The sequence below is a fragment of the Labeo rohita genome, chromosome 12 (genome assembly GCF_022985175.1).
Source record: "Labeo rohita strain BAU-BD-2019 chromosome 12, IGBB_LRoh.1.0, whole genome shotgun sequence".
Lineage (NCBI taxonomy): Eukaryota > Metazoa > Chordata > Actinopteri > Cypriniformes > Cyprinidae > Labeo > Labeo rohita.
The window spans coordinates 1595001-1609501 of record NC_066880.1 but is presented as its reverse complement, the minus strand read 5'-3'; the positions used below and the strand labels follow the sequence as shown (position 1 = coordinate 1609501).

The window sequence follows — 14501 nt, the reverse complement described above, 5'->3', positions numbered from 1 at the left end:
CAAGTGTTTGCTCACCCTCATGTCATTACACACCCTTTCTTTAGGGAAAAAAGATGCATTTATATATTAAAAAAAACAAAACAAAACAATGAGCATCTTGTTGCAATATAATGAAACTGATGGGTGACTGAGGCAAATCTTGAACTGAATTGAGCGGAATAATTCTATTTATTGTCTGTAGATCAGTTTTACAGCTGAAATGAACCTGCACAGCTACTGAACTGAATTAGGGCTGTATATATATATATAATTAAATTAATAAGAAATTAAATTCAATATTTTTATATACAAATAAATTGTTTTATATATAAAATCAGGATGAAGATATAATATTTAATATAATAATATTTGATATTAATATTTTATATTACTTTTTATGAAACAAATATTATGTCTCAAAACAGATATGCACTTTTTTTTTTTTTTTTCAAAAACACTTATAGTTATATATTTTGTTTGTATTATACTGACTAAATGAATCACTTTAAATTGGGCAAATTAAATAATCAGTTTTTTAAATGCATAAAATGTTTTATAAAAGCATTACAGTATATAGTATAATTAATAACATTTATTTGACTTTACAAACTTTATTTAAAAATATTAATATTAAAATTGTGTTTATAAAATATTATATCTAATTAAATGTATTTATATTAATTCATATAATATTTTATACATTTACATAATTAAATGTACATATACAATGGATTTTTAATAATTAATAATTTAAAATAATACAATTGAAATAATTTTAGTCATTAATAAAAATGTAACTCATTTGATATTTTAATATTAATGTTTACTATCTTACTATTCATGCCATTACTTTAATAAAATATTATTACTTATACACAAATAAATCATTATGGCAGTAACTTAAGTTTAAGATAAGCTAAGAATTATCTTTCTAAAAATCTGTGCAATTTTGTCTCTAATGTTTCCGATACAGAAAAACTTTATTAAAAATATTAATATAAAAATTAATCTTAATTTGTATTTCTAAAATATTGTATCTAATTAACTGTATTCATATTAATTCGTATTATTATTCTAGATATTTGCATAATTAAATTTGCATATAAATAAATTTTAATAATTAATTTAAATAGTAAAATTAAAATAATTGTAATAATTAATAAAACTTAAAATAATTGTATATTTTAATATTAATATTTACTATTTTATTATTAGCTATTACTTTAATATAATATTATTATTTTATTTATACACAAATAAATCATTAAGGCAGGAAGTTATAAAACTTTCAGATAAGCTGTGAATTATCTTTCAAAAACACAGATTTTGTTTGTATTACACAAAAAAAATTGTGCAATATTGTGTCCCTAATGTAGAAAATGTTTTATAAAAGCATTAGAGTATACAGTACAATTAATAACATCTATTTGTCCTTACAAACTTTATAAAAAATATTAATATTAAAATGAATGTTAAATTGTATTTATAAAATATTATATCCAATTAAATGTATTTATATTAATTCATATAATTATTTTTTGTATTAACATAAATAAATTTGTATATAAAATGGATTTTAATTATTAATAAATTAAAATAAGAAAATCTAAATCATTTTATTGTAATAACATTTTTATAAAAATGTTAATAATTTTATATTTTAATTTGAATATTTACTACTCTATTATTGATGCTATTACTTTAATATAATGTTATTACTTTATTTATGTACAAATAAATAATTATGGCAGTAAGTTCTAAACTTTCAAGTAAAACTTTCAGATAAGCTGTGAATTATCTTTCAAAAACACAGATTTTGTTTGTATCACACTAAAAATGAATTAATATCAAAATGATATCAACAATAAATGTTTATATTTCAACAGCAAACTGAAGTAGAAATATAAATATATCACTAAAAAGTTATAATAATATATATAATATATTAAATGTAATTATTTAAAATATATTATAATAATTTAATTTACAGCAGAATTTGTCTCATATTTGAATACGTTTGCAGCGTTTATTCTCATATTTTTCTGTTTTATTACTGTGAAGCTGCTTTGAAATTATTTGTGTTGTATAAAGCACTATGGAAATAAAGGTGACTCAACGGACTTTGATTCTGGTCCCCATTCACTTTCACTATATGGAAAAGCAAACAAGATGTTCCTAACATGTTCCTAAACGACATGAGGCTGAGTAAGCGATGACAGAAGGATCATTTCTGCACAAACTGTCCCTTTAAGTGTTAAATACTGGAGCTTTATAATGCAGACAGACTGAGTAACAGTGAGAGTCAGAATGCTTGTATACATGCATTGCCCAGAATTTAGAGGTTGGAAGGTTTTAGGTTAAAGTAAAAGCATTCTGTTTGACAAATATCCCTGTTTTAAGGGATATCGGTGTTGGAGAGAAGAAAAGCCACAGATGAGATTCGATCTGCCGTTTTAAGAGGGAAAACGGTGATGTAAAGGAGGAAACCTCAAGAGCCATGTTTAGTCCAAGCAAACTCTAATGCTGGGCGGATATGAACAACACTGTCACCTCTAACACTTTATTATTTAATTCATTTAATTCGTTTTTTATTTTATTTTTTTTATTTTGTAATTTTATTAATTAGCAAAATATTATATTTTTGTTAATATTAATATAATTGTTTTTATATATCTATATAATTCAATTATATTTTAATATTAATAAGTTATTATTTTGTTTATATGAAAACAAGGTTAATGGCAATAAGTTGGTATTGAAACTTAAGCAGTGAAATGTCTTTCAAAAACACTTAGAAACTTTTTTTAAAACTTTATTTATTTATTTATTTATTTTTGTATTACATTAACCATATGAATCATAAATGGTGCAAACTGGAAAGACCTGTGCATTAATGTATCCTTAATTTATTTTGTATAGAAGCTGTTTCATAAAAGCATTACGTTACAAAGTACAATGAATAGCCAAATTGATTTGTCTTTACAAACTTTATGAAAAATATTAATAATAAAATGTTAACTTATATCTTAACAATATTTACAAAAAAATATGTTAGTAAATGTTATAACTGTTAATATATTTATATAATTCCATTTAATATATTTAATTTTAATATTTAATATGTAATTTTTTCAGTGTTAATATTTAAATCAAATATGAACTCTTTACAATATTTACTAAAAAATATTTTAGTAATTAATATAACTGTTTATATATTTATATAGTTAAATTTAATATTTAATTTGAATATTTAATATTTATTATTTTTTCAGTTTTAATATTTAAATATAAACACTAATTAAATGTATTAATATAAATTAATTAAATATTAAATTAACTTAATAAATTAAAATTTGCTTTGTTTATAAATATTACTTTTAATATTTGATTTGTATTATATTTTATATGTACTTTTAATATATAAACCTTTTAATTATTTATATAAATATTTATCACTTTATTTATTTATTTATATATATATATATATATATATATATATATATATATATCTTTTTGGACAATAAGTTGGTTTCAAAAACACTTTTTTTATTTATTTATTTATTTAACTTTATTTTTGTATTATACTGACCAAATAAATCATAAATGGAGCACACTGGAAAGACCTGTGCATTATTGCATCCTTAATTTATTTTGTGTAGAAAAAGTTTTATAAAAGCACTACTTTTATTACATTATTATTAATATAAATTATAATAAATTAATTAAATAACAAAAATTATATTAATTAATTTAAATAATGTTTTATTTATAAACTTTGTTATATTTATTATAAATTTATATTTTATTTGTATTATATGTATTTTTATATGAAATATTTTAATTATTTATATAAATATTTGATTATATTTTAAAAATCTTTATAGCAATAAGCTGTTCTTAAAACTCAGATAAGCAGCGAATTGTCTTACAAAAACACTTGTATTACACAAACAAAATGAATCATTATAAATGGGGCAAATCGAAAAGATCGGTGCACTATTGTGCCCTTAATATTTTTTATAAAAGCATTGCAATTCATACTATAATTAACACCAAAATATATCTGTCTTTACAAACTTTATGAAAAATTACTAATATTAAATCTAATATTTTTTTATGAAAATATTAATTCATATAAACGCTGGTCAATAATTATTTTCATAATATATATTTTAAATACTATTTTAATTGGAGAGATTTTCATATGTTGACATTGTGACGTTGTGTATCTCATATCTCAACCTTCATAGAGTTTGTTGGAGTTCAGGTGGGGGTAAATTGGGTCAGGTCGTCTAAAACCGCAGTCATGATTTCTACAAACAGAATTACTTTGTACTCCCTAATGATGGTTCCACTTATCACATAAAATCAACAAATATAGCATTTGCAATACAGAAATACTTTTTGCTTAAGAACCAAAACACGCAATGCAGTACAAGCAAAAACACATTCAGTTCTTTCCATCATGACGAGCAGAAGCTGGGAACGTTTGGATGGGATTGAAGCAAAATGAAGGGTTCGTTTTCCAGCTCTGGTTGTCAAGGATACAATGATTAAGGACCTGATCATTGGAGGCAGAAATGCAGGCTGTGGATGAATTATTATGGGATTTCTTCTATTTAATTAGGCTTTTTACCAATCCTCCGAGAATGAAGAAGACCATGAAAAGGCGGCCGAGGGTTGTTTTAGCACAAACATCTCCATAACCCACTGTGGACATGGTTACCATGAGTAAGTACACACACTCCCAGTAGGAAAGCGGTTGGGAATTTTGGAAGTTTTCCCAAGGATCCCCTGAGTTTTCCACCTGAAAACACACCAACAGCCTCAGTATTTCTATTTAAGCATTACTATGTCAACATGAAATCAAAACCGATCCTATTAAAGGAAAAATGTGCCATTCCATCACTTGCTCACCAATGGCTGCTCTGCAGCGAATGGGTGCCGTCACCATCATCCATCTTACTGACGGATTTATTTCCGCTTTCGTCTTCTCAAGAAGAACTGGAGTGGTGTGGATTATTATAATGATGTTATCATCAACTGTTTGGACTCTCATTCTGACGGCACCCATTCACTACACTGAGCAAGGGATGAAATGATACATTTCTCCAAATCTGATGAAACAAACTTTCATTTTCAAAGCAGATTTTTATTTTTTGTTAGGCTATTTCTCTTTCTAAATACACATTATTGGTCTTATTGTGAAAGATTCATCAGCTTTCCGCCAACCAATTCATTCCTGACGCGACTGACTTACCAAATGTATGAAGCCTGCTGCCGTCAGCCATGTGCTTATAAAGATTGAGCACAAATTCACCAACTTTATGGAGTTGCTATAAAAACAAATTTTAGAAATACATCAATTGATATTCACATAAGACAACTTCATAATGTCAAGGTCAACAACAGCATATTTTGGAAAGCCTGCTAAACCTTTCCTAGAAACAAAACATCTACACGAGAACAGAAATGACTCAGATGACTAAAGGTTCTGCTGTATCCATAAACTCAAGCTCTTTGTATTATACTGGACAATTTTAGTCCAAAAATCATTTTAGATTGTTTTGGCACTGTCTATTCAGTAGATTTCATCTCTCTCCACCTCCATTTCAATGAATTGCACTGAGATTATTCATTTTGTTGCACAATAAGCTCTCCTGGACATCTGCGCTAAAGCTTTAGATCTAAGCTCAGGGAGACGGACAGATTTCTGAGCACAATGTCAAAGATATTAAAGCACGACAGGCAGGAATAAAATAAAATAAAATAAATAAAAAATAAGTAGAAAAATATACAGACTTTTTTCAATGTATACTAATAATATAATATAATATAATATAATATAATATAATATAATATAATATAATATAGACAAAGTTGCAGTTAAACTATTTGTCAGCTGAAGAATTTATACTTTTTTCCAGTGTCAAAGATATTACAGCATGACAGGCAGGAAAAAATAAAATAAAATAAAATAAAATAAAATAAAATAAAATAAAATAAAATAAAACAAAAAGTAGAAGAATATACTGACTTTTTTGAGTGTATAATAGTATAATAAAACATAATATAACAAAGACAAAATTACAGTTAAACTACTTGTCAATGGAAGATTTTATAATTTTTTCAATGTCAAAGATATTAAAGCAAGACAGGCAGGAAATAAAATAAAATAAAATAAGTAGAAAAATATACAAACTTTTTTGAGTGTATACTAATAATATAATGTAATATAATATAACATAATAAAATATAATATAATATAATATAATATAATATAATACAATACAATATAATATAATATAATAATATAACCTAATATAACATAATATAATATAATATAATACAAAGACAAAATTGCAGTTAAACTATTTGTCAGTTGAAGAATTTATATTTTTTTCAATGTCAAATATATTAAAGCATGACAGGCAGGAACAATAAAATAAAATAATAAAATAAATTAAATTAAATTAAAAAATAAGTAGAAAAATATACAGACTTTTTTGAGCGTATACTAATAATATAATATAATATAATATAATATAATATAATATAATAAAGACAAAATTGCAGTTAAACTATTTGTCAGTTGAAAAATTTATACTTTTTTTCCAGTGTCAAAGATAATAAATTTAAGATAATAAAGCATGACAGGCAGGAAAAAACAAAACAAAACAAAGCAAAATAAAATAATTTCTGCCTCCTAAACTGAACAATTCACACTACGTAATGCTTAAAACAAAATACAGGTTAAACAAATCGATACAGTAAATTTATTAATATTAATACAGTACATTATACCCTATGTACACTGACTTTTTTGAGTGTATGAAATAATTAATTCTAATTGAATAGAATTTATACTTTTTTAGTAAAATTATGTTTTGAAAAAAAAAAGACAGCAAATCATTCTTTGTGAACACGCACTTTAAAATAACCATTCTGAAGAACGCTATAAAGCACAATTTGCGATACGAAAACAGATTTATAAAAAGCATTAATTTAAGATCAAGGATAACGCTAATAAACATCCAGGTGGAGAATTATAAACAACGACTGTATTTCACATGCTGCACACAAAGGCATTCTTACCTTGTTTTTAAGATATTTAAAAACTGTAATATTTCTGAAAACTGGATCAGCCTCAAGGCTCTTAAGAACCTCAATCCTGCATGAAAGAGCAAAAGCAAGTAAGAAACACACTTAAGAATCTTCTGAAATAACATCGAGATGCAGAAAATCATAATACACATTAAAACACACGGACAATTGAATTCAGCTCATACCTTTGAAGTGCTCATCCATGTTTAACAACGATACTGATTTCATCAGACCATAAGAACACCACTAACACAAAATACAAACTAATCGCAGCTGCAAAAATATTGCAGGAAATATCAAAATATCAGTCTATGAAAGCACTAAAAGTTGAGAGCTGCAGCGCTGAACTGAACACATCTGGACGGAGTTTATTTCTCTCTAGACTGACCGAGCGACAGACAGTCGGCTCAACATCTGCGCTCAACATTCATGACGCAAACGCCTAAATTTGAGTCCTGGTTTCAGAAGCATTACAGCACAAAAAACATGAGAGAAAAACATGTGACTTCAGTGAGGTGACCTTGCTTATTATGAAAACACACGCACCTAAATGCAATTCTATTCATTAAAAACTCATTCATTGCTTAACATCATACAGTCCCTTTTCCAGAAAAAGCAGACACTAAGCTTGAGCTATGGCTGTGTTCTCAATAGTACTGCCTATAGTATGCATACTAGACACAGTATACATGAAACACCTGGAACACTTGCTGCACCTGCCAATATGTGTAATATACAGCAACAAAGCATGTTGCATAAAATATTGTATGTCACAATGCAATGCACTTGACTTTCACTTGACGCACAACAAATGCATGACATTTTTGACAGAACTTGAGATAAAAAATGTCTCCCTTTGTTCCCTAATAGTGCTTGTGGTTCCTTTATATGCATATCTAGTGAAATACTGATTATGAATGACCTTAACAAATGATTAAAAGGTTAAAATGATGTTCAGAGTCTTCTAAAGATAAGCTCATAAGCTATGATTAAACACACATGAGCGAAAAAATAAAAACAACACTCGTTCTTGAGATCTGGGATAAAACCGGTCACAGAAATTGAATGCAACAATAATTATTTTTAATTATTTATTTTTTATTATTATGAATAATAATAATAATAATAATAATAACAATAAAACTATGATTCACATTATTTTTTATTATTAATCATCATTATTACTATATTAATATAAAAAATATTCTTAATAAAAAATAACATCAATTGTTATCATTATTATTATTATTAATAATAATAAAATACAATAAAAATATTCCTAATAATAATAATAATAATATCTATTATTTTTTCTTTAATTATTATTATTATTGTTATTATTACTATATTAACAGTAAAAATAATAATAATATTCCTAATAATAATAATAATAATTACTATTATTATTATTATTATAATCATTATTAATTATATAATGATACTAATAATAGTAATAGTAATTATTATTATTATTATTATTATTATTGATTTAAATTAATTGACTAAACCTGTTCCTAGGTTCTCAGTATGTCAGAATTAGATATGGAAATAATTTTGCTTTTCTGATTATGTAATAAAAAATAATAATAAAAACACTGCTTGCATATAAAATATAATAGAAAATATTAAATTAATATAATTAATATAAAAATATAAAATTGAATATAAAAAACAGCTTGAAATTATAAAAAGCCTATAAAATACACCAGCTGCACTTCAGAACAAAAACGTTAATATTTCCTGATTTTATTAAAATATTTATAAATATCCAACAAAATTGTGGATATTTAATATCACAGCTGTGAAACATCTAATATATATTTATATTTAAAATCTTTTATAACGTTTCACAGCTGTGATATTATATATATATATATATATATATATATATATTTTTTTTTTTTTTTTTAATACATTTAAAAAAAAAATAAAGTATGTGCTACAGTTTGTGTGAGGACAGCAGGTTTTAGACTAAAAAAATAAATGAATAAATACAATATTATCATCATTTAAAGAAAATCAAATTCAAATGTATATTTCCATTACACTAATCATCTCTGCTTATTTTCAAAGTGTAAATCTGGCGGTTTTTAGTGGTTTGTTTGATCCCATGTCTTAACAATAAAACTAAAACAAAGCAACTTCCTCCAAATACAAGAGGAAACATCTGTAAATCTGATAATTGCTGCTTCGTTGTTCTTGGAAAAAACGGGAAACATCCATCAACGGGTGTTGATTCCAGCATCAGCTCTTACCCCAATACAAGATGGCATGGAAACACGAGGACAGCGTGTGGCGAAAGTCGTCACGCTCCACTTTCTCACAGACGGGCGCGTGGAGCATCTTCACACGGTAGCCGTTGTGAAAGAGCTCGCCGCAGGATTTCTTGCGTCTGCGTGTGTTCGGAAGGGTCTCGGTGCAGGTGGCCCCGTCGGGGCTCCGGTACACCAACATCTTAGTCGGGATCATGATGATGATTCTGATAAAACGCTCCCAAGTTACAGCTTCAAATCCAGAAAAGTGGTCGAAATGCACTGAAGCCCACCAGGAAAAAATGCATCCCACTTGTCATCATGTAGTGAAAGCTTAGAACAAACCCTTTTCATCAGGATATTACAGTATAAGCTCCTTTAGGAATCGTCCTGGGACTCATGCGGAGGCCAGACAGAAAGCCTGTTCAACATGCACATCATCTGCTCTAACATCGCCACTCAAAAACTCTACAATCATCAATTATTCAAACTACAAATGTTTGATATACCAAGAAACACATTCGATTCTGAAGATCAGAGTGGGTTTGCGTGTGCAGAACTCACCGATACAATGTAACAGTTTTTGAGTGGCGTTTACAATGTTGCAACGTGGTCGCTAAGCAACCACTCCACAACTGCCGGCAGCACAAAACTAATGTCTTTGATGTTTAACGACAAACGGAATAACATGTAACCTTTTAAAATTGCTTTGAAAACACCCCAAACCAGGATGAATATGTTTTGGACGCACTCCACACACACACACGCACCAACAAAAGGACATTAAGTCAACCAAAGCTGAATAATAACTAAAGCTGGATGACGTGACCCCGTGACCTCTTGTTCCCTATAGGAGGATTAAAGTCCTTGAAAACAGACGCGGACATGAAGAACATAAACTGAGCTTTGACCACGACTCATGTGGGATATGAAGTATTAAAGCAGTCACATACAGGCCTCAAATCAGAGTATTTACGTAGTGTTTTTTCTGGTATATGCAAATATAAGCAGCAGAGGGCAGCACATTACATTACATCACTTACTCATGGCCTGTTTGGACACTTCTGAAAGAAAGTATGGTGTTACATACGACATTTATTTGATTAAAAATACAGTAAAAATGTGAAATATTATTAGAATTTAAAATAGCTGTTTTTTATGTGAATATCTGCTACAATGTAATTTATTTCTGCGATGCGCAGCTGAATTTGTAGCATCATTACTCCAGTTTTCAGTCACATGATCCTTCAGAAATCATTCTAATATGTGATTTGCTGCTCAAGGAACATTTCTGATTATTATCAATGCTGAAAACGGTAGTGCTGCACAATATTATTGTGGAAACTGTAATGCATTTTATTTTTTATGACTAGATGAATAGAAAATTCAACAGCACTCATTTGATATAGAAATCTTTTGTAACATTTTAAATGTTTTTACTGTCATTTTTGATCAATTTAATGCGTTCTTGCTGAATAAAAGTCCAATAAATGACCGGTTTTTGATCAAGAAAGCTAAAATGAAACATTATCACACGTCCAGGAAATCTCAAAGTCAATCCACAAACATAAGCTTGTTTAGAAAATGGGTTTCGACTTCACTCCAAACAATTAAACGATTTTCATTAGTTTGACAAATCACAAATAATCTAGTAAATCCAGTGAAAGTCCTTGATCTGTGATTAATTAAACACAGCTTCACTCATTAGAGTATTACAGGTTATGTGCTGCGTCCTGCTTCATTACCACAGACAATCGTTCTGACCTAAATGAGCAAAAACAGTCTGTGATTGCACAATAGTTAATGAACCTGTCTGTTTCTGAGCAGCTGAATGATTCCTGCTGTAGTTTTATAATTGTTCAGAGGTTTAGATGTGACCTGAGCTCCACGTGCCCTCAAAAGACCTCAAAAATGAAGCATGAGAACAAACAATCAGCCATTTTAAACAATAGGAGGATTTCTAGAGAACGTCTCTCTAATTCCCAGCATGCCAGAGATCACAAATCCCAGCGACCTGCTGAATAAGCTGATTTGGTGTAACGCATGGTGTGTTGTCGCCAGATTGTGAGTGCTGGCAGTTTAAACGTAATACAGGAAATGTCCAGCAGGTGGCGGTAGAGACCTTTATCTAATAATATCTTCTTGTGGGTTTTACATTTCTAACACCCTCTGCTTATAATCTGATGAAATAATCAGGTATTAAAGGTAAAGAGGCAGTAATAGGAGAGTGTTTTACCCAGCCAGCTCCGGTTTAGATACACGGACACAAACACGGGCGGGACGGTGAAGAAATCCACCACTGAATTCACTTCCAGCCAGAACCACAGCTTATCATTGGCTGCGATAAACTGTGAAGATGAAGAAAAGAAAGACAAAACACGTCAGACGACAAACGCATATAAATAAACCAGAGCTGTTCTTGTTAATAAAAAAAAAGTTAATAATTGTAACACAAAATAAAACATAAAAGTATAAATATTAGATGAAAAACCTAAACTTAAAAAACTTAAATAATAACTAAATAACAACTAAAACTGGGGGGAAAATAAATAAATAAATAAATAAACTAACTAATTGACAAAAGTATAAATTACTTAAAATTAAAAATAAAAATAAATAAAAATATTAAGAAATATATAATAAACATATTTTTAAAAATGTAAAAATAACTGAAATAACACTGAAATAAACAATAATAAAATATATAATAAAAATAAAACACATAAAAGTATAAATATTAGATGAAAAACTTAATCTTAAAAAACTTAAATAGTAACTAAAACTGAAAATAAATAAATAAATAAACAAACTGAAGCTATATAGAAATCCTTTTTCTAATATTTATCTTGAATAATAATGACAAAACCATAAATCAAATATAAAAATAAATGATAATTTAAAATATTATGAAATATATAACAGAATATAATCGATACTAAAATAACACTAAAATAAACTTAATAACAAAATAATAAAAATAAAAAATAAATATTAGATGAATTACTTAAACTGGAATAAAAACAAATCAAAACTTTGCAAAAAAATAAAATAAACTTGCTAAAACTAAGCCAAAATAAAATCATTACAAATAAAAGCTAATTCAAATAATTCAAAATATCAAGAAATAATATTTAATAAAATAATAATAATAATAATAATTATTATTATTATTATTATTATTCTATATCATATATATATTGTTGTATTTATTGATAATAATAAAATAGAAATAATTATAAATAATAATATATATAAATAATATTGAAAATAATTTTTAGAAAACCTCAGCTGAAGTACTAAAATTACTAAAACTGAAATAAAACAAATCAAAGCTGGGAAGATTTTTTTTTTGTCCAATTTTAACTAATTAAAACAACAGCAACAACATAAAATTACTAAAACTTAAACTAAATTTACAATGAGAAAACAAAGTTACTACAACTAAAATTAAAATATACAGATAAAATATTAAAAATATTAAGAAATATACAGTGTAGTAGTATATAACTAATGCTAAAATAACACGGAAATGAACTGAATGGTAAATAACTGCATGTGTAAGTGTGTAAAGTGCATGTTAAATGAACTTACACGCAGTCCAAAGTACAAGAGGAAAAACACGTTGAAGGCCATATCGATCTGTAATGTGTAATCCTTGTCGAAATGCTGACAGGATTCGATGGGTCTGTTTAAACACAGAAAAACACACCGCAGTTAACTTTAATAAAAGTTCAGTGAAATAAAGTATAAATCATTCATCCTGTTTAATGTAAATCATCTTACATCACAGTTATACATTATACATTAAAACTCTTTAGCATTTGCATTAAGCATGACTTCATTAAAGAATGCGTCTTGACTTGGCTGATCGATCAATACATTTTAGTAATAATGAATAACCTCATTTCATAAAATTATAATGCAGATCACATTTGGACGATAAATGCATCTTATTCCCGACAGCGAAAAGAATTAACGTCATTATAAAGCAGAAGACTATTCAGAAATATTATGAATTATTAAAGCTGGGATATTATGATTTTAATGTGTGCTATTATGTGACATACAGTAGGTGCTTTTTTAATCACCTGAAGGCAAATGTAATAGTCTTTTTCCATGTAAATATTTACTATTTATAACCGTTGGCACATGTGTAGCATGATGATGATAGTTATATATCTACAATGTTCTGATTATCTTTGGTTACTCAGAATGATGCAGATGCTCTGACAGATCGAATCATCGCTCGTTTGACTTGGTAACAGGATTAGATCTCTTGTTTTAATGCAGTCAGAGACAAACAGAGGATCTGATCAGTGTGTGTGAAAAGAGATGACTTATTTGGTGAGACTGACACAATAACAGGAAGCGGTTCAGAGATCAGAGTGTTGATGTCCCCTGTGTTACAGTAAACTCTCTGCTCCAGTCTGTTATTGGGGTGGATCGGGTTTGACTTTAGTGTAAGCGATTGAACGCTCCTGTACAAAGGCCGCGAACATCAAAGGACCCGAGAGAGAACAGGGAGCTGTGAAACTCTCAACCTGAAGGAGTTTCAGAACAGCTGCAGGACTGACAAACGCAACTCTATCCAGCTCTGTTTGCTCGATTCTGTTCCCGCGGGTCAGAGAGACGCACCCGAGCTCTCTGTGACACGACTCGACTGAAACTCAACGCTCGGCTGTAATTAAGAGACGTTTAACGTAAGTAATACTTCACGGGAGGCTCAGGTCACGGGCCACATACAGCTTCACATACAGAAAACACAAAAAAAAAACTACTCACAACTCAACAATCAGCTCTGTTCCACTTCATGAATTCTGGGAGATTAAGTGTTATATCTATCTATCTATCTATCTATCCATCATCCATTCATCCAACCACCCATCCATCCAACTAGCCATTTATAATGTATTCATTTATTCATCCACCTGTAGATTGATTAATCCAACCAACCACCTATCCATTTGTTCATTCATCAATCCATCCATCCATCCATCCACCCATTTATCATCCATCCAACTAGCCATTTATCATGTATTCATTCATCCATCCATCCTCCCATTGATTTTATTCGTCCAGCCACTCATCCATCCATCAGTCCAACCAGCCATCATCCATCTAGCCACTGATCATCCATCCACTCATTATTCATTCATTCAACCACCC

At 28.1% G+C, this 14501-nt stretch overlaps 1 protein-coding gene across 10 annotated transcripts in view; it reads right to left on the bottom strand.

Annotated features, from left to right (window-relative positions):
- LOC127173793 (calcium-activated potassium channel subunit alpha-1-like) overlaps positions 1 to 14501 on the bottom strand; it is a 110855-nt gene that overhangs the window by 40791 nt on the left and 55563 nt on the right. For all 10 annotated transcript variants that reach the window (XM_051123753.1, XM_051123755.1, XM_051123754.1 and 7 more), the window contains exons 4-8: positions 12927 to 13020; positions 11572 to 11683; positions 7075 to 7150; positions 5240 to 5315; positions 4616 to 4786 (exon numbers count right to left, since the gene is read on the bottom strand). In XM_051123753.1, the coding sequence (XP_050979710.1) occupies positions 4616 to 4786; positions 5240 to 5315; positions 7075 to 7150; positions 11572 to 11683; positions 12927 to 13020 (529 nt within the window). The remainder of the gene's footprint in view (positions 1 to 4615; positions 4787 to 5239; positions 5316 to 7074; positions 7151 to 11571; positions 11684 to 12926; positions 13021 to 14501) is intronic.